The 21,911-nt window shown below is 45.2% G+C and overlaps 1 protein-coding gene across 1 annotated transcript in view; it reads left to right on the forward strand.

Moving 5' to 3' along the window:
* XBP1 (X-box binding protein 1) overlaps positions 1-21,652 on the forward strand; it is a 244,453-nt gene extending 222,801 nt beyond the window's left edge. Inside the window, 6 exon segments of the mRNA XM_050806832.1 lie at positions 14,816-15,047; positions 16,197-16,293; positions 18,695-18,823; positions 20,026-20,061; positions 20,064-20,171; positions 20,487-21,652. Coding sequence (XP_050662789.1) covers positions 14,821-15,047; positions 16,197-16,293; positions 18,695-18,823; positions 20,026-20,061; positions 20,064-20,171; positions 20,487-21,044 — 1,155 coding nt within the window. The 5' untranslated portion in view covers positions 14,816-14,820 and the 3' untranslated portion in view covers positions 21,045-21,652.
* Positions 21,653-21,911: the final 259 nt, after the last annotated feature.

Genomic DNA, 21,911 nt, shown 5'->3' on the forward strand with positions numbered 1-21,911 from the left:
CAGGCAGACCTCAAAAACAGTTGGTTGCAGTTGCTATCACTTTCCTTTGGCTATCTAGGCAGTATTTCCTAAAGCGAAGTCAGAGTGGCTCAGGCTAAGATGGGCCGCCCTTGTTCTGGAGCCCGGAACTATAAATTCAACAAGCTCCTTCCTGTGTGCCAGGCACTCTGCTAGGTCGCCTTCACCCACATTCCCACATTTTCCAGTAGAAATGCACAACGGCAATGAAGGGAAAAAAAGGAAGCTCTCAAAGAAGTTAATACTTTGTTCTGGGTTATCTAGCAGAGTAAAGAGCTAACCCACAACTTACAGCTCAAGTTTGGTAGTTAATCTCATAATTTTTAAAAAGTGAAAACAGCCATGATTTATGCAGTTCCAAGAGCCAGCTGGGTAAAATATAGACCCAACTCTGTTTTGGTGAATGGAGGGGATATGAGAAGAGAAAAACCTCCAAGAACAAAGGAAGAAGTATAATTATGTTTGCCTCAGAGAAAACTGGGGGATAAACCATTCATCTTCCATTCATTCATCTTCCATTCCCAGACCTTATAAGAACAGTCACTGTAACGTGGGGGCTAGAAACATTGGCTTATGAAATAGACAGGCAAAGGTCGGTTTTCAGTTCCACCACATCCTAGCTGGGTAACCCTGGACAAGTTTCTTAACCTCTCCACTACTCCTAGAGGTTACAGATCACTGAAAGTACAGACATTGGCAAATAGTTCTTGGAGACACATTATGGGTCCTAAGGACTATACTATAGTCTATAAGTCTGGAATTTTATGCTGGAAAATACAACTTGTTTTCAAATGGAAAAAGATAAGTGTTTTGTATAAAACAACAGAGTTACATTTTAAGACCAGGCAGGCTAACATAACAAGACCCCTTCTCTACAAAAAATAATAAAAATAAGCCAGTTATAAAGAGAGCTAAATAATAACTAAAGAAGAAAAAATTTAGCCAGGTCTGGTGGTGTGCTTGGGAGGCTGAGGCAGGAGGATCACTAGGGACCAGGAAATCATGACCAACCAGGGCAACATAGCAAGACTTGCGTGTCTACCAAAAACAAAAACAAAACAAAAACAAAACCAAAAAAACTTGTTTTTAATTAGCTGGGCATGGCAGTTGCTTAGAAGGTTGAGGCGGGAGGATCACTTGAGCCCAGGAGTTTGAGGTTATAGTGAACTATGATTGCACCATTGCACTCCAGCCCAGGCAACAGAACAAGACAGTGTCTCTGAAAATAAAAATAAAACAGCAGAGTCACATTTTCAAATTGCAGATGCCAACCTCTTCTTTCCTGGGCCTGACTGCCTCACACACTTTGTTTAGTATAGAGCACTTCCCCATAAGCCACCAACCCCCAGTTATGGCGTAATTCAAACACTGCCCCTAGAATCTCATGTAGTAGGGTCACAGGTCTGTGCTCAGCAAATGTTTGCTGTCCTCTGCTGGGAATTTTGTTCCAGGTCACACTAACAGGGCAGATACTTGGCAGCCTGTAACTAGGTCCAGCCCACTATTGGTCAGATGGGTATTTTGTTTCCAGTTCGGAGGAGGGAGAAACTGGAGAAAGCTTATCCAAGGTCCATCGCTGTGACATTTTTCCTGCTTTGTGGACCCCATTTCTGCTTGTGACCAGTGATCAAATTTTATACATACTTAGACATATTTTGAAGATGTGAGTACCCTACTGTTTCACGTAGACCTCTGGGAACTCTCAAACTTCTTTCCTACCAAATTCCTTTTATTTTTATTTTTTAGACAGAGTCTCACTCATTCTGTTGCCCAGGCTGGAGTGCAGTGGCTCGATCTCAGCTCACTGCAACCTCTACCTCCTTAGGTTCAAACGATTCTCCTAACTCAGTCTCCCGAATAGCTGGGATTACAGATGCACAACACCATGCCCAGTTAATTTTTGTATTTTTAGTAGAGATGGGGTGTCACCATGTTGGCCAGGCTGGTCTCCAACTCCTGACCTCAAGTAATTCACCCGCCTTGGCCTCCCAAAGTGCTGGGATTACAGGTGTGAGCCACTGTGCCCAGCCCTTGGCTACCAAATATCTAAAGATGGAAGAAAGGATGAGATTAATGATAGACTAAGAAGAGTTTGGGAATGCTTGTTGGTAATTAGGGTGGACTGTCTTTGGAAATAATAATAGGTAACAGATATGTGTTTTCTCTATTTCATGTGCTGTGTTAAATACATGATCTTATTCAAAGCTCAGCTCTCATTTTGGAGACAAGGAAACTGAGGCTCAAAGAGGTTAAGCAACTTGTCCAAGGTTACCTAGCTAGGTGGTGGAGGTGAAAACCTACCTATGCCTGTTGATTTCATAAGCCAATGCTTCTAGCCCCCACGTTACAGTGACTATTCTTCCAAGGTCTGGGAATGGAAGATGAATGAATGGAAGATGAATGGTTTCTCTCCCAGTGTTCTCTGAGGCAAACATAATCATACTTCCTCCCCTGTTCCTGGAGGTTTTTTCTTCTCATATCACCTTTATTCACCAAAACAGAATGGGTCTATATTTTACCCAGTTGGCTCTTGGAACCATATAAATCCTGGCTGTTTTCATGGAAAAAAAAAAAAAAGGAACAGAAAAAGTACAGCTTGCTATCTTATCCTACATGAATATCAGATGTGCAAAGTCAGCTATAAATAAGAGGATATTTTGGCCGGGCGCAGTGGCTCGTGCCTGCAATCCCAGTGCTTAGGGAGGCCAAGGTGGGCTGATCACTTAAGGTCAAGAGTTCAAGATCAGCCTGGCCAACAAACCGAAACCCTGTCTCTACTAAAAATACAAAAAAAAGACTGGGCGCGGTGGCTCATGCCTGTAATCCCAGCACTTTGAGAGGCTGAGGCAGGTGGATTGTGAGGTCAGGAGATCAAGACCATCCTGGCTAACACGGTGAAACCCCATCTCTACTAAAAATACAAAAAATTAGCCGGGCGTAGTGACGGGCGCCTGTAGTCCCAGCTACTCGGAGGCTGAGGCAGGAGAATGGCATGGACCCGGGAGGCGGAGCTTGCAGTGAGCCGAGATCCGGCCACTGCACTCCAGCCTGGGCGACAAAGTGAGATTCCATCTCAAAAAAAAAAAAAAAACAAACGAAAAAAAAAAATTAGCCAGGTGTGGTGGCAGGTGCCTGTAGTCTCAGCTACTCGGGAGGCTGAGCCAGCATAATCACTTGAACCCAGGAGGCAGAAGTTGTGGTGAGCTAAGATTGCACTGCTGCACTCCAGCCTGGGCGACGGAGTAAGACTTTGTCTCAAAAGAAAACAACAAAACAAAAACAGGATATTTTTTAAAATGCTGAGAGTCCCTAGATCATTCTCAGGAAATTCAGTATCCTACAAGCCAGATCATGCACAATTCTCAGCGTCACCTAAAGCCCAAGCCACCTCACCAAAGGGGGAGGAAGGGATCAATTGTAGCCATTTTGGAGTCAAAGCCCCAGGGTGCATGTCTGGGAAGATTGAACTTGAGTAAATTAAGCTCTTCAGATAAATATGGTTTGCTGAAATTAATCATGAAATATTCTGCAAAAGTAGGTATACTATCCGGAAGCCAATGCAGGATCCTGGAACAGAAAAAGGCCATTAAAGGAAAAACTGGTGAAATCCAAATAAAGACTAGAGTTTAGTTCCTAGCAATGTGTCAGTGTTGGTTTCTCAGTTTTGACAAATGTGCCACAGTGGTGTAAGCTGGTAACGTTAGGGGAAACCGGAACTGGGTGAGGGCATGCCTGATAATTATCTGTGCTAGCTTTGAAACATTTCTGTACATTTGGCTGAGCTCACATCTATAATCCCAGAACTTTGAGAGGTGGGTGGATCATGTGAGGTCAGGAATTCAAGACCAGCCTGGCCAACATGGTGAAACCCCGTCTCTACTAGGAGGTTGCAGTGAGTTGGGATTGTGCCACTGCACTCCAGCCTGGGTGACAGAGCGAGACTGCGTCTCAAAAGAAAAGAAAAAAGAAAAAAAAACTTTTCTGTACATTTAAATTATGCCAAAATAAAAAGTTTAAAATTTCAGTACCAATGAACTGGTTTTCTTTCTTATAGGAATAATGAAGGGGGCTTGCAACACTTAAACTTCTTTCGAGACAGGGTCTCTGTCGCCCAGGTTGGAATGCAGTGGCATGATCACAGCGCACTGCAGCCTCGACTTCCTGGACTCAGGTGTTTTTCCCACCTCAGCCTCCTGAGAAACTGGGACTACAGGTGCACGCCACCATGGCTGGCTAAGTTTTTGTATTTTTTGTAGAGTTGGGGTCTCACCACGTTGCCCAGGCTGGTCTTGAGTTCCTGGGTTCAAGGGATCCACCCACCTCAACCTCCCAAAGTGCTGGGATTACAGGCGTGACCCGGCTAAGCTTCTCTCAAACAAGATAAAGCTTGCTTCTCTTGCTACCTTTGAACCTCAGCATAAAGAATAGTTACCAACAATGGAGAGTTTGTGCTTTCTTTAAAAAAAAAAAAGCAAAACCAAATGCAGAGCCAGGTCAGTGCCAAGTGAAAAAGAGCCATGCAATATCTTCACATTTTTTGAATGAATCTTTTCCTTTTGTTGTCATGCCCCTTTAGTGTCATTTTAATTGAATGGGCAAATGAACTGCAGCATTTTGTAGGTGCCAAAGAAGTATTGAATTTCTTAGAACCCAAGTGCACACAAGTGAACTTCAGGAAGTTTTGCAACTTTTTTTCCAGAAAGGGGTGGGCAGCCACAGGACCGAAGGAAACACTCGTCAACATGACCAAGAGGATTTCCTGCCCACACACTCAGCGTCTCAATGTTATTTGAACGGTTGTAGATGTCTTTCTTTAGAAATAACTAATAAAATTGGAAATACGGGATCAATAGTACTAGCAAACCAAAATGACTTCATCCATTTCTGGGGAATAATGAAGTCCCATGCATTCAAGTTGTTTTCTTTTCTTTTTTTTTTTAAGATCTTTTCTTGGTTATGACGAATGTAACACAATTTTTTTTTTTTTTTTTTTTTTTTTTTTTTTTTTTAGATGGAGTCTTGCTCTGTTACCCAGGCTGGAGTGCAGTGGCACGATCTCGGCTCACTGCAACTTCCACCTCCCGGGTTCAAGTGATTCTTCCGCCTCAGCCTCCTGAGTACCTAGGACTACAGGCGCTCGCCACCACGCCCAGCTAATTTTTGCATTTTTAGTAGAGACAGGGTTTCACCATGTTGGCCAGGTTGACCTCATGATCTGCCCACCTTGGCCTCCCAAAGTGCTGGAATTACAGGCATGAGCCACCATGCCTGGCTGTAACACAATAATTTAAGATGACAACATTAGAGGAAATTAGAACTGAGGAGAGTGTACACAGCATTTTCTGCAAGATTGATTCAACTTTGATTCCATCAGGGAAACAAAAACATCGTATAGAAATTTACTCTTCATTCTCTCCCAAAACATTTAAGAGTTTTTTTTTTTTTTTTTTTTTTTTTTGAGACAGAGTCTCGCACTGTCACCCAGGTTGGAGTGCAGTGGCATGATCATAGCTCACTGCAGCCATGAACTCCTGGGCTCAAGCTCAAGCAATCCTCCTGCCTCAGTCTCCCAGGTAGCTAGGACTACAGGCACAAGCCACCACACATGGCTTCACGAACAATTTTAAAATTAATTTAGTCAATAAACAGGGAGATGCAGAAATGAGTCAAAGAGCCTTCAAGGACCATACAGTGTAATGTGGAGATACAGACAGGTAACAGTGCTGTAGCTGTTATGCTGGAAGTTAGTAGCGGACATGTGGGAATAAAGCAGGTATAGACTGGAGTGGTATTTGACCTGACTTTAGAGCAGTGATCTCAATGGGGAAGATCTTGGCCCCCAGGGGACATTCTGCAGTGTCCAAGGACAATTTTGATTGTCACAACTTGGAGGAGGGGAGAGGTGCCACTGGCATCTCGTGGGCAGAGGCCAGGGATAGTGTTAAACATCCTACAAGGGACAGGGCTGTCCCTCACCATAAAGAATTGTCCAGCCCCACATGTCAGTAACACTGAGGTTGAGAAACTGCAGTTTAAACAAACAGAAGAAATGGGGTTTACTAGGCAAACTAAACAGAGAAGAATAATTCAGGGAAATGGTAAGACTGGAATGAGGGATGGACAGATAAGCTGGAGACGTAATCTGTAGGCTTAAGTTGATTATTTTTTCCCTTTGAACCTCAATTTTCCCATTCACAAAATAGTGATGCTATAATGTGGTATGACTCACCTCTTTTACTGGTATCAGAAGAAAGTGTCACTGACAAAAATTGTGTCCCTGGGACTCACCTACTTCTAGTTGCCCTGCTCAAGCCTACTTGTTCCTCAGCAGTGCTAGTAGCTTATTCATGAGAACAAAGACGGTACTTGGGAAATCTAACAAAGGGCAGTGTGGCAGGTAAAACGGTCAGTAAGCCGGGCGCGGTGGCTCACGCCTGTAATCCCAACACTTTGGGAGGCCAAGGCAGGCTGATCACCTGAGGTCGGGCGTTTGAGACCAGTCTGACCAACATGGAGAAACCCCATCTCTACTAAAAATACAAAATTAGCTGAGCATGGTGGTGCATGCCTATAATCCCAGCTACTTGGGAAGGCTGAGGCAGGAGAATCACTTAAACCTGGGAGGTGGAGGTTGCAGTGAGCCGAGATTGCGCCATTATACTCCAGCCTGGGCAACAAGAGCAAAACTCCATCTCAAAAAAAAAAAAAAAAAAAAAAAAAATTGTCAGTAAAAGCGAAGACTGTATTTAAGGGCATGTAACAAGAACCCAGCTACCACAGCATTTATAATTCTTATGTAATGTGACATCTGGAAATGGGCAGTCTAGGGCTAAATGGCCACTCCATGGTGCCATCAGGAGCCCAGACTCCTTCTGTCTTTCCCCTCTGACATCCTTAGCATGTGACTCCAATCCGCATATTTGCAAGATGGCAGCTGAACCTCTCAATCTTTGGAAGTTTCATCAGCATTCCAGGGAAGGAAGAGGAGAAAAAAGGAAAAGAGCAACAGGCAAAAGGTGAAAGCCTTCCCAGTTGAGACTCCTCCATTTAACAAACTTTCCTGGAATCGTCTGTGTCTAGAACTTCCACATATGTATACATTGGCCTGAACCACATTACATAACTATCCATAACCTCAAGGGAGTCTGGAAGCTGAGTGTTTTCAAGTGGGCATCTTGAACAAAATTTTTTTTTAATAAGGAAGAAAAAGTATAATAGGTGCTGTGCAGGTAACTACGACTGTTTTAATATTAGTGCTTTAAAATGAGTACATTCGGGACAGGGCGCCGTGGCTCACGCCTGTAATCCCAGCACTTTGGGAGGCTGAGGCAGGTGGATCACCTGAGGTCGGGAGTTCAAGACTGGCCTGACCCACATGGAATAACCCTATCACTACTAAAAATACAAAATTAGCTAGGCGTGGTGGCGCATGCCTGTAATCCCAGCTACTTGGGAGGCTGAGGCAGGAGAATCGCTTGAACCCGGAGGCAGAGGTTGGGGTGAGCCGAGATCACACCATTGCGCTCCAGCCTGGGCAACAAGAGTAAGACTCCGTCTCAAAAAAAAAAAAAAAAAAAAAGGGCCGGGCACGGTGGCTCACGCCTGTAATCCCAGCACTTCAGGAGGCTGAGGCGGGCGGATTACGAGGTCAGGAGATTGAGACTATCCTGGCTCACACAGTGAAACCCCGTCTCTACTAAAAATACAAAAAATTAGCTGGGCGTAGTGGCTAACGCCTATAGTCCCAGCTACTCGGGAGGCTGAGGCAGGAGAATGGCGTGAACCAAGGAGGCGGAGGTTGCAGTGAGCTGAGATTGCGCCACTGCACTCCAGCCTGGGCGATAGAGCAAGTCTCCGTCTCAAAAAAAAAAAAAAAAAAAAAAAAAAAATGAGTACATTTGGCTGGGAGCGGTGGCTCATGCCTGTAATTCCAGCATTTTGGGAGGGTGAAGCGGGTAGATCATCTGAGGTCAGGAATTCAAGATCAGCCTGGCCAACATAACAAAACCCCATCTCTACTGAAAATACAAACAAAAAAAATTAGCCAGGCATGATGGTGCATGCCTGTAATCCCAGCTACTCAGGAGGCTGAGACAGGAGAATCACTTGAACCCGGGAGACGAAAGTTGCAGTAAGCCGACATCATGCCACTGCACTCCAGCCTGGGTGACAGAGTAAGACCCTGTCTCAAAATAAAATAAAATAAAATAAAATAAAGCATATTGCAGATAATCTAACCATTCAATAGTCATTCAAAAATATTTATTGAATGCCTAGTATGTACTCAGCACTATCATATGCACAGAACACACACAAAATGTAACCACGATTAATCCTAGCTTCTGCATCTAATGAGCTTGTTGAAATCCAGTTGGGAAAAACATACAACATAAACAATAAAAAGTTGGACAACCATGAAAGAGTTAAATAACAATTTACTCTTTAGCAATATAATAAAGCAGTACATCACTGGTGGGAATGTAAAATGGCATAACCTATAGCCACTTTGGAAAGCTGCTAAGTTTCTAAAAAATGTAAACATAGTACTTACCATATGATACTACAATTCCACTTCTAGGTATTTACTCTAGGGAAATGAAAATATAAAGATTTCGCTAGGTCCCGTGGCTCATGCCTATAATCCCAACACTTTGGGAGCCCAACTTAGGTGGCTCACCTGAGGTCAGGAGTTCCAGACCAGGCTGGCCAACATGGTGAAACTCTGTCTCTACTAAAAATACAAAAATTAACCAGGCTTGGTGGCATGTGCCTGTAATTCCAGCTACTCGGGAAGCTGAGGCGGGAGAATCACTTGATCCCAAGAGTCAGAGGTTGCAGTGAGCTGAGATCATGCCATTGCACTCCAGCCTGGGTAACGAAATGAGATTCCATCTCAAAATAAATAAATAAATAAATAAATAAATAAATAAATAAATAAAGTGGGAATGTTTCTTGATTGAAAAAACATAGGTCTGGCTGGGCACTGTGGCTCACACCTGTAATCCCGACACTTTGGGAGGCTGAGGCGGGCGGATCACAAGGTCAGGAGTTCTAGACCAGCCTGTCCAACATGGTGAAACCCCGTCTCTACTAAAAAACAAAAATTAGCTGGGTGTGGTGGCAGGCACCTGTAATCCCAGGTACTCGGGAGGCTGAGGCAGGAGAATTGCTTGAACCTGGGAGGTGAAGGTTGCAGTGAGCTGAGATTGTGCCACTGCATTCCATTCAAGACAGAGCAAGACTCCATCTTGAAAAAAAGAAAAAAATCCAAGCCCTTGGTTGGGAGGAAAGTTGTGCTGTTCAAATCTTTTCTGTCTGCTCCCTCTGTTGATTCTGAGAGTTGTATTTGTCTCCCACTGTGATTTGTGGATCAATCATTTTCATCATTTCAGTCTTTGTTTTATACACTTCTTTTCTTTTCTTTCTTTTATTGAGACAGAGTTTCACTCTTGTTGCCAGGTTGGAGTGCAATGGCATGATCTCGGCTCACTGCAACCTCACCCTCTCAGGTTCAAGCGATTCTCCTGCCTCAGCCTCCTGAGTAGCTGGGATTACAGGCACCTGCTACCATGCCCAGCTAATTTTTGTTATTTTTAGTAGAGATGGGGTTTCGCCATGTTGGCCAGGCTGGTCTCTAACTCCTGACCTCAGATGATCCACCTGCCTCGGCCTCCCAAAGTGCTGGGATTACAGGCGTGAGTCACGGTGCCTGGCCGATTTTCTTTTGTTTTTTCTTTTGAGACAGGATCTTACTCTGTCGCCCAGGCTTGAATGCATTGGCTCACTGCAGCCTCAATCTTCTGGGCTCAAATGATTCTCCCACCTTGGCCTCCTGAGTAGCTGGGGCTACAAGTGCACACTACTAAGACCAGCTAATTTTTTTTTTTTTTTTTTTTTGAGACGGAGTCTCGCTCTGTCACCCAGGCTGGAGTGCAGTGGCCAGATCTCAGCTCACTGCAAGCTACGCCTCCCAGGTTTACGCCATTCTCCTGCCTCAGCCTCCCGAGTAGCTGGAACTACAGGCGCCCGCCACCTCGCCCGGCTAGTATTTTTTTGTATTTTTTTTAGTAGAAACGGGGTTTCACCATGTTAGCCAGGATGGTCTCGATCTCCTGACCTCGTGATCCGCCCGTCTCGGCCTCCCAAAGTGCTGGGATTACAGGCTTGAGCCACCGCGCCCGGCCTTTTTTTTTTTTTTTTTTTTTGAGACGGAGTCTTGCTCTGTCCCTCACCCAGGCTGGAGTGCAGGGGCTTGATCGTGGCTCACTGCAACCTCCGCCTCCCAGGTTCAAGCAATTCTTGTGCCTCAGCCTCCTCAGTAGCTGGGATTTCAGGTGCATGCCACCATGCCCAGTTAATTTTTAATTTTTGTATTTTTAGTATAGACGGGGTTTCACCATGTTGACCAGGCTGGTCAGGTGATCTGCCCGCCTTGGCCTCCCAAAGTGCTAGGATTACAGGTGTGAGCCGCCATGCTAGGCCTATACATTTCAAAATTATGTTGCTGTGTTCATAAAGATGTACATGTGGTAACCTGTACCTTCAATCAACATGAAATACCCTTCTTTGTCCTTTTAATGCCTTTACCATAAATTCTATTTTGTCTCATATTAATATTGCCACATATGCTTTCTTTCCATAATCATTTCCATAAACATAAAAATGGCTGGTAAGCCATTTCCTTTTTTTTTTTTTTTAATTTTTGTTTTTCAGAGGCAGGATCTCATTCAGTCTCCCAGGTTGGAGTGCAATGGTTCAATCATAGCTCATAGCTTACTGCAGCCTCAAACTCCTGGGTTCAAGAGATCTTACCACCTCTGTCTTCTGAGCAGCTGGGACTACAGGTGCAAGTCACCACACCTGGTTAATTTTTTTTTATTTTTTGTAGAGACGAGGTCTCAATATGTTGCCCAGCCTGGTCTTGAACTCCTGGCCTCAAGCAATCCTCCTGACTTGAGAAACATAGTAAACAGAACATGTGAAATAACATGGCAGAAATAAGTCCAAATATGTAAGTAATCAAAAATAAATACGAATGCTTTATTCTCTTCTTAAAAGAGAGAAGCTCTGATTGAGAAACCCCAAAGCCAGCTATATGTTGTTTATAAGAGATACACATAAAACAAAACAGCATGATTAAGAAGATAATATAACCCATTCACATTTATGTTTTATTGTTTATATATTTGGACTTATTCTTGCCATGTTATTTTCTGTTTTCTGCTTACCAGCTTACAGTGTTTTTCTATTTTCCCTTATCTTTTCTGGAATGCCTGTTTATTTCTGTTCCTGTTTTGCTCACGCTTTCCTGATTGATTCTTTCTGAATAAGGCTTTTTTTTTTTTTTTTTTTTTTTTGAGAGAGTCTCACTCTGTTGCCCAGGCTGGAGTGCAATGGCATGATTTTGGCTCACTGCAACCTCCACCTCCCAGGTTCAAGCAATTCTCCTGCCTCAGCCTCCCCAGTAGCTGGGATTGCAGGCACCCCCACTCTGTCCGGCTAATTTTTGTATTTTTAGTAGAGATGGGGTTTCACCATGTTGGCCAGGCTGCTCTCGAACTCCTGACCTCAGGTGCTCCACCCACTTTGGCCTCCCAAAGTGCTGGGATTACAGATGTGAGCCACCATACCGGGCCTCAAAGACTGAGAACTTTGTATATATATATATTTTATTTTTTATTTTTGAGACGGGGTCTCGCTCTGTCGCCCAGGCTGGAGTGCAGTGGCCGGATCTCGGCTCACTGCAAGCTCCGCCTCCTGGGTTCACGCCATTCTCCTGCCTCAGCCTCCCGAGTAGCTGGGCCTACAGGTGCCAGCCACCACACCCAGCTAATTTTTTTTTTTTTTTTTTAGGTAGAGACGAGGTTTCACTGTGTTAGCCAGGATGGTCTCGATCTCCTGACCTCGTGATCCGCCTGCCTCGGGGCGTGAGCCACCGTGCCCAGCCATATTTTATATATATTATAGCTCTTATCACAGGTGCCTAGTAAATGTTTTAAAACACTGATGGTGCCTGATGCAAGAATTACCAGGCTCATCTTATAGAGAGGATATGACACTGTCCAAGGGTTTGGACTCACATGTTCAAGACTTCATGGACAGCAATCTGCAGTGGGTCAAATTATTGTTTTTATTATGACTTAAAGTGTTCGTCAAAAATACAAAAATCTTGAAAGCAAGCTGGGGAAGTGAATTTCAATATCCCATTAACTAAGACCAAAGTGCAATTCATAAACCTTTTTTCCCTATCCCGCACCCTGTGCTTTCTCTACTCAGTTACTCATTTCACCCTGCAGGACTAAAAAGGGTCCTCCAGAATCTTCTTTCTCACACAGTGCAAGACATTCTCTTGGCGTTAATACATGTTCACTTAATAAATAAAAGGGGCCGAGTGCTGTGGCTCCTGCCTGCAATCCCAGCACTTTGGGAGGCCAAGGCAGGAGGATTGCTTGAGCCTAGGAGTTCCAGCCTAGGCAACATGGCAAAACCCAGTTTAAAAAAAAAAGCATCAAAAAATAAATAAAAGGTAAAAGGTGGCATGACATGACTTTTCTAAGAGCCTCTTACAGCTTTCCAAGGTCTTTTAATATGAAGCTGTAGGTCTCAACTAGAAGACACCTCCAGACTTCTCCCAAAATGTTTCAGAGGGCCAGGAGTAAGTCTCCCCACATCTGAAGGCACATCAGAACCCAGGTGGCCCAAGCTGATGAGAGTTAAACAGGAACTTGGTTTCTTGGTCCTGCAGAGACTCCAATCACCCCCACCTCTTTTCCAACCCACAGGACAGAACCTGCTCAGGAGGCTCTGGAGTTGGGACAGCCCAATTAAAAAAAATTATTGGTTTCCCTCCCAACATGGAGGGTGAAAACACATGTTAGGAGACTCATGGCCCAGTCCTGGGAAAAACCCTTTAGAGGGTCTAGATATCAACAGACGGACTTGCTTTTAGTTCCTTTTTCCCATCCTGTTCCCTCCCTACCAAAATACAATTGACCAGCTAATCTGACTTAATAACACTAAAGAATTACTTAGGAACCTGCTATCTTAACATTTCACTTTTTGCATATCTTCCAAATACCAGGTAGCAGTCTTACTACTCTTTGCACCCCTAGAACCTGGAATAGTGCTGGCCGCAGAGGAGGAAGCAATAATTACTTGTTAGAGAAAGTATTGCTGTGTATTTCTGGGGAATTTCACATTTTGTAATTTGCTTCAAAAAAGTGGACATGCATATTTGGGGGAGTTTCTCAGACTTTTCCATGTTAATATTCGTGTGTATAAATCGCTCCGGTGCTGCTCTCTGGCGGCCCCTCTTTCACAAACACCTGGCCACCTTCACGCCACAATGGCCAGGCAGGAGCCTCGACATCCCCTGGGAGAGGCGGTTCAGGGTCAATCCTGGGGTCTCAGTCTCTACACGTGATGTTTCCTGTCCCCTCATTTAAAATAACAGTAGGCTGGGCGCGGTGGCTGACGCTTGTAATCCCAGCACTTTGGGAGGCCAAGGCAAGCGGATCCACGAGGTCAGGAGACCATCCTGGCTAACACGGTGAAACCCCGCCTCTACTAAAAATGCAAAAAATTAGCCGTGTGTGGTGGCGGGCGCCTGTAGTCCCAACTACTCCGGAGGCTGAGTCAGAATTGCTTGAATCCGGGAGGGGAAGTTGCAGTGAGCCGAGATCACGCCACTGCACTCCAGCCTGGATGACAGAGGGAGACTCCGGTCAAAAAATAAAAATAAAAATAAAAAAAAAAAATAAATAAAATAAAAAAACAAACGAAAAACTAAAATTATAGATATTCCCCCTCAACCCAAAGACAACACCTATCGTTTATTAAGCCCTCACTATTGTTAAACTTAGTTTTAAAGGGCACGATCTCATTTCCTAAAGACTTTTATTCCGCAGAATTTCTTTCTAGGCTTTTTTTTTTTTTTTTTTTTTTTTTGAGACAGAGTCTCGCTCTGTCGCCCAAGCCGGAGTGCAGTGGCCGGATCTCAGCTCACTGCAAGCTCCGCCTCCTGGGTTTACGCCATTCTCCGGCCTCAGCCTCCCGAGTAGTTGGGACTACAGGCGCCCGCCACCTCGCCCGGCTAGTTTTTTGTATTTTTTAGTAGAGACGGGGTTTCACCGTGTTAGTCAGGATGGTCTCGATCTTCTGACTTCGTGATCCGCCCGTCTCGGCCTCCCAAAGTGCTGGGATTATAGGCTTGAGCCACTGCGCCCGGCCCTAGGCTTTTTTCTTTTTCTTTTTTTTGAGACGGAGTCTCGCTCTGTCGCCCAGGCCGAAATGCAGTGGCTGCAGTGGCGCGAGCTTGGCTCACTGAAACTTCTGTCCAGTCTTTTTTCGAACCCAAGGCCCAACTGCGCTCTAACTTGACTTTTGGCTCCACTCCGAGCCCGAAGTGGCGCACAAGATGAAATGTTACCAGGCTGAGGTAATTCTCTGTTAGTCCCAGTAAAAATTCGTCTGGAAATCTCTCGGTTTGAAATTAAATTCTGTCACTCCGGATGGAAATAAGTCCGCTTAAGGGGGGAAAATCCGTTTGCTGAGAACACGCACGCCCCCGCGGAAAATGACCCCAGTTACCTTTGGCCACACTGCCGCTGCCACTCCGGACTCCATAGTCACGCCCCTGAAACGCCCCGCCGGGCAGGCCGGGCCAATGGACGCCGAGCTCGGCCGTGCGTCACGCGACGCTGGCTAATCGCGGAGGGCCACGACCGTAGAAAGGCCGGGCGCGTCTAGGCTGGCCGCTGGGCGGCGGCGGCGGCAGCGGCGCGCGGTGCGTAGTCTCGAGCTATGGTGGTGGTGGCAGCCGCACCGAGTCCGGCCGACGGGGCCCCTAAAGTACTGCTTCTGTCGGGGCAGCCCGCCTCCGCCGCCGGAGCCCCGGCCGGCCAGGCCCTGCCGCTCATGGTGCCAGCCCAGAGAGGGGCCAGCCCGGAGGCAGCGAGCGGGGGGCTGCCCCAGGCGCGCAAGCGGCAGCGCCTCACGCATCTGAGCCCCGAGGAGAAGGCGCTGAGGAGGTGGGCGAGGGGCCGGGGTCTGGGGCCAGATCTGAAGCCGGGACTGGGGCAGGGGCTGGAGCTGGGGCTGGGGCTGGGAGCGGGGACCCAACACTGGCGGTCCCCCAGGGCTCCGGCGCCTTTGGCCTGGCGGGTCGGTGCCAGCGTGGCGCGGGGCGGGGCAGGAAGCCCGGACTGACTGGATCCGCCTCGCCGGGAACCCAGGGCGGCCCAGGGCTCTTTTCTGTGCTTTTTAACTCTCTCGTTAGAGATGACCAGAGGTGGGGATGCGGGCACCTGTCTTCCAGGCCCTCTTGCTGTGTGGCCGCAGACCGGTGGTTCAGCCTCTCTGAACTCGGACTGTGACATGAAGTCGAATAATCTGTTTTGGTTTACTTCTGTTTCTGGAGAGGCGCGGAGCTGAAATAACAGAGCTGTTGAAAGGGCTGGGAGCTCTGCGAGGCTCACTGGTCTAGCTCAGTATCTGCGTTATTAAAATGGAACCTACTTCATGAGGTCTTTGGGGAGATTGAGACTTGCATATAATGTGCCTAGCACGTAGTCCTCCGTAAGTGTTAACTCTTTTGTGATCATTGTGCCTTCTGTGATTTATGAAGTGTCTCCTCTGAGTTCAATTAATTCTTAAAAAGTGTCTCCTCCAACAGACACGGGCCCATCAGCAGGTCACTGCCTAGGATCTCAACACTAGAGATCAGGGAGTGGCATCAGCCTCTCCCTTTTCTAAATTGGGCTTGGGGACGGAGGGTTGATGTCATAGCAAGATTGCAGCCTTCACTGGATTAATGAGGCCAGGCTGGATCCTGTTTAAGAGAATTGGAGACAGGAAGCAGCGGGGGAATAGATGGGGAAAAAGGAAAGTTCCTTATGATGCAAGATGAATAGTGTGTGTGTGTCCAGCCCCAGTGCTGTGACGGGGATGAGTCTGAGGTGGGCGGGTGATGCAATATGGAAGAGAATAAAGCAGGTCTTCTAGCTAGATTGACAGACTATTTTTTATTTTGTTTTATTGAGGGGAGGAACCTGAAGTGTATTTTATCATTAGTCTGTCTCATACTGTAAATAAAAATGAAAGCACCAGCTGGTCAAGTTTTCAAATAAAGACATAAATAAGGTTTGAAATGACTCAGTGTGGTATGTTCCTTTTCTCAGGAAACTGAAAAACAGAGTAGCAGCTCAGACTGCCAGAGATCGAAAGAAAGCTCGAATGAGTGAGCTGGAACAGCAAGTGGTAGATTTAGAAGAAGAGGTAAAACTACTTAAGGTCAAACTCTTTTATCCATTGTATATCCTTCCTTGGTAAATGTTCTGATATTTGCTTCCCATCCCAAGTTGTTTCAGCCCCTATTAGAATACAATTGAATATGTGATTAAAAGTTAAACTAGGCGGCCGGGCGCGGTGGCTCAAGCCTGTAATCCCAGCACTTTGGGAGGCCGAGACGGGCGGATCACGAGGTCAGGAGATCGAGACCATCCTGGCTAACACGGTGAAACCCCGTCTCTACTAAAAAATACAAAAAACTAGCCGGGCGAGGTGGCGGGCGCCTGTAGTCCCAGCTACTCGGGAGGCTGAGGCAGGAGAATGGCGTAAACCCGGGAGGCAGAGCTTGCAGTGAGCCGAGATCCGGCCACTGCACTCCAGCTTGGGCGACAGAGCAAGACTCCGTCTCAAAAAAAAAAAAAAAAAAAAAAAAAGTTAAACTAGGCTGGGCGTGGTGGCTCACGCCTGTAATCCCAGCACGTTGGGAGCCCGAGATGGACAGATCACTTGAGGCCAGCAGTTTGAGACCAGCCTGGTCAACATTGTAAAACCCCATCTCTACCCAAAAATATACCAAAAACAACAACAACAACAAAAACCCCAAGCGTGCGTGCCTGTAGTCCCAGCTACTTGGGAGGTTGAGGTGGAAGGATTGTTTGAACTTGGGAGAGGGAGGTTGCAGTGAGCTGAGATCGCACCACTGCACTCCAGCCTGGGCAACAGAGTGAGACTGGCTCAAGAAAAAAAAAAAGGTGGCTGGGCACAGGGGCTCACACCTGTAATCCCAGCACTTTGGGAGGCCAAGGTGGGCAGATCACTTGAGATCAGGAGTTCGAGACCAACCTGGCCAGCATGGTGAAACCCCATCTCTACTAAAACTATAAAAATTAGCCGGGTGTCATGGCAGGCACCTGTAATCCCAGTTGTTCAGGAGGCTGAGGCATGAGAATCAATTGAACCCAGGAGGCGGAGGTTGCAGTGAGCTGAGATCATGAGATCGCACCACTGCACCCCAGCCTGGGTGACAGAGGGGGAAGCCCTGTCTCAAAAAAAAAAAAAAAAAGGTTAATCTAAGTTAGGACAGGTAGGTAGTTGGTGAAGTGGTGAAGCTTGTTGAGGGCAGAAGTGATTGACTTCTAGCATTTGGTGCTAGATGTGTCTCAAAGTAGATGGATTCAACAATGTTTAGTGAGTTTGTAGTAAGAAATTAGCAAGGGCTAATAGGAAATAATTGCTTAAACTTTACATTCTTCCTGGCTTGGCCAGAAATTCACTAAAGGTTCCTTTCCCCCTCTAGGGTCCACCTGTTATTTAATCTTAAATTGTTGCCAATTACACATCTTGAACACATAGAGATTATTTATATATTTTTTTAACCCCTTGGTCAATTTGCATATATTGTTCTTTTTAAAGTTTTAATCATTAGTTGGTTCTTCTAAGACTCATGAGTCAGGAGCAGGGTTTTTTTTGTTTTTTGTTTTTTTTGGATTTATAGTCATCACTACCACTTTTATTATTACCTGCCAGTTCAAGATAGTTTTTTTTTTTAATATTATTATTATTATTGAGATAGAGTCTTACTCTGTTGCCCAGGCTGGAGTGCAGTGGTACAATCTTGACTCGCTGCAACCTCTGCCTCCCAGGTTCAAGCAATTCTCCCTGCTACAGCCTCCAGATTAGCTGGGATTACAGCACCCACCACCACACCTGGCTAGCTAATTTTTGTATTTTTTAGTAGAGACGGAGTTTGCCATGTTGGCCAGGCTGGTCTTGAACTCTTGACCTCAGGTGATCCACCCGCCTCGGCCTCCCAAAGTGTTAGGATTACAAGCATGGGCCACCGTGCCTGGCCAAGATAATTTAAAATAAAAAAATTATGGGCCAGGCACGGTGGCTCACCTTTGTAATCCCAGCACTTTGGGAGGCGGAGGCGGGCGGATCACGAGGTCAGGAGATCGAGACCATCCTGGCTAACATGGTGAAACCCCATCTCTGCTAAAAATACAAAAAATTAGGCAGAGCTTGCAGTGAGCTGAGATCGTGCCACTGCACTCCAGCCTGGGCAACAGAGGGAGACTCCGTCTCAAAAAAATAAAATAAAAAATAAAATAAAATAAAAATTATATCTACATTAAAGCCACAAGTCACACTTTGCTGAAGTCAGTATTGGTAGTTGGAAGCAGTGTGTTATTCTTGACCCCATGAAGTGGCACTTATTAAGTAGCTTGCTTTTCCATAATTATGGCCTAGCTTTCTAAAATCTACTGTGAACACCACAAGCATAGAGTTTTCCAAAAGCTCAAGAAGGAAAGGAGACCAATTATACTGAATCAGGTAGATTCTTAACTGAAATAATTGTTTTAATAGCCTCTTATGAACTTTCTTCCAGAACCAAAAACTTTTGCTAGAAAATCAGCTTTTACGAGAGAAAACTCACGGCCTTGTAGTTGAGAACCAGGAGTTAAGACAGCGCCTGGGGATGGATGCCCTGGTTGCTGAAGAGGAGGCGGAAGCCAAGGTAAATCATCTCCTTTATTTGGTGCCTCATGTGAGAACTGGTTCCAAGTAACATGACCCAGTGATTATGTTTACAGTCTGGACTTCTGATCAAGAGCGTTCTTGAAATTTTCCTTCAGTTTTAAGACATTTTCATGCAGGCAGAGTGTTCTTCCCCTAAAAGCACTTGACACTTACTCATTTTTTAAGTGTGTAGTGAACAGTACTAAGATCTAATAATGAAAACAAGTTACATGGCTCTCTAAGAACAAGTACTAACAAATGCAGTAGCCAACAAGATTACCATGCAATCATTAAGGAGAACCAAAGTAAGAGAGCTACTCAAACCAGACTTTGAATGCTACTAAAATTAAAGTAGTCCTTTGATGAATATTAATGAATAGGGGAAAGGATTCTTTGTGATAGTGATACCTCTGTGGTAAGAGAAGGGTGGTATATGAGTTTTAGTATATAGATAAGGCAAATTCATTGACAACAATCAAATGGTCTAAAATTGACAATAGCGCAGTTTTACTCTGTGAACGTAATGTTCAGGACGAATTTAAAGAATTAATTGGCCAGGTGCGGTGGCTCACGCCTGTAATTCCTGCACTTTGGGAGGCCGAGGCGGTGAATCACCAGAGGTCAGGAGTTCGAAACCAGCCTGATCAACATGGAGAAACCCCATCTCTACTAAAAATACAAAATTAGCCAGGCGTAGTGGCACCTGCCTGTAATCCCAGGTGCTCGGGAAGCTGAGGCAGGAGAATTGCTAGAACCCAGGAGGCGGAGATTGCAGTGAGCCAAGAGCACGCCATTGCACTCCAGCCTGGGCAACAAGAACAAAACTCCGTCTCAAAAAAAAAAAAAAGAAAAGAATTACTTATAAAAAAGATTCTAGGTTTAAATTGCTATAGAACTTTATTATCTAAGAACATTATTATTATTGAGAAGAGCAAGATAAGATGTTATTTGTCAGTTCTGCTTGAATCTTTGCCTGGAGAAGGAAAAATGTTTCATTGTGAAGGAAATGTATAAGGAAATTTTACCTCCCTTTTCTCATCTCTTGAGGACTTAAAAATGGAAATAACAATGGTTAGGGAAAGATTTCAGCTCTAAAGAACGGTTTTCTAGTTTTCTTGAAAGCTACGAGAATCACAGCGGTCTAGTAAGCATTTCCTTGGGAACTTGAAGCTGTTTATTCACTTTGGTCTTTCCTCCCAGGGGAATGGAGTGAGGCCAGTGGCCGGGTCTGCTGAGTCCGCAGCACTCAGACTACGTGCACCTCTGCAGCAGGTGCAGGCCCAGTTGTCACCCCTCCAGAACATCTCCCCATGGATTCTGGCGGTATTGACTCTTCAGATTCAGAGGTGGGGATCATTCTGACTTATTAAAGAGCTATATAACCAGTTAATTACATCTGTTTGATGCTTGACATCCCTAACTAGACAGATGAGGGTTGAAGTTAGTTTTTGGTGGGGTTAGAGGTGAACATCAACTACCTTCCTAGTTCCAGGTAATATAGGACATGGAGTGAAGTGTAGATAAATGGGTCTGGTGGGTCCTGAGGTCATTTTAATCACATAATGACTAATTTACATTATGGAATCCAGTACAAAGTGTTCCAGTTCGATTTTCCATAGTATTCTGACAGTTGTACGTCATTTAATTTTTGCCTCTTGCAGTCTGATATCCTGTTGGGCATTCTGGACAACTTGGACCCAGTCATGTTCTTCAAATGCCCTTCCCCAGTGTCTGCCAGCCTGGAGGAGCTCCCAGAGGTCTACCCAGAAGGACCCAGTTCCTTACCAGCCTCCCTTTCTCTGTCAGTGGGGACGTCATCAGCCAAGCTGGAAGCCATTAATGAACTAATTCGTTTTGACCACATATATACCAAGCCCCTGGTCTTAGAGATACCCTCTGAGACAGAGAGCCAAGCTAATGTGGTAGTGAAAATCGAGGAAGCACCTCTCAGCCCCTCAGAGAATGATCACCCTGAATTCATTGTCTCAGTGAAGGAAGAACCTGTAGAAGATGACCTCATTCCAGAGCTGGGTATCTCAAATCTGCTTTCATCCAGCCACTGCCCGAAACCATCTTCCTGCCTACTGGATGCTTACAGTGACTGTGGATATGGGGGCTCCCTTTCCCCCTTCAGTGACATGTCCTCTCCGCTTGGTGTAAACCATTCTTGGGAGGACACTTTTGCCAATGAACTTTTTCCCCAGCTGATTAGTGTCTAAGGAATGATCCAGTACTGTTGCCCTTTTCCTTGACTATTACACTGCCTGGAGGATAGCAGGGAAGCCTGCCTGTGCTTCATTCAAAAAGCCAAAATAGAGAGTACACAGTCCTAGAGAATTCCTTTCAAGTATTTGTTCAGATCTCACAGATGAGCCCCAGGTACTGTCTTTTGACATCCAGCAGTCCAAAGTATTGAGACATATTACTGTAATTAAGAAATATTACTATAATTGAGAACTACAGCTTTTAAGATTGTACTTTTATCTTAAAAGGGTGGTAGTTTGCCCTAAAATACTTATTATGTAAGGGTCATTAGACAAATGTCTTGAAGTAGAATTTATGAATGGTTCTTTATCATTTCTCTTCCCCCTTTTTGGCATCCTGGCTTGCCTCCAGTTTTAGGTCCCTTAGTTTGCTTCTGTAAGCAAAGAGAACACCTGCTGAGGGGGCTCTTTCCCTCACGTATACTTCAAGTAAGAATCTTTTGTGAAACTATAGAAATTTACTATGTAAATGCTTGATGGAATTTTTTCCTGCTAGTGTAGCTTCTGAAAGGTGCTTTCTCCATTTATTTAAAACTACCCATGCAATTAAAAGGTACAATGCAGCATCCTTGTTCTTTGATTTCTTCTAGGGCCGTAAGTCTTATTTTCTCTCTAGTTGTTTCTGTGTGCTGTGGTAGGACTTTATCCAACTGAAGTGAAGGCTCTTCCACCTTAATTACTGCCTGCTTTAATTCTGGATTGCCGTAAGTGATATAAGCTATAATTTGAGCAGTTACTATCTTTCTGAGACAGATTCTTGAGCCTAACTGACCAATATCACAGCCAGTAAGTGGGAGAGCTAGAACCCTAACCACTATTTGC

This window comes from Macaca thibetana, chromosome 10 (genome assembly GCF_024542745.1).
Source record: "Macaca thibetana thibetana isolate TM-01 chromosome 10, ASM2454274v1, whole genome shotgun sequence".
NCBI lineage: Eukaryota > Metazoa > Chordata > Mammalia > Primates > Cercopithecidae > Macaca > Macaca thibetana.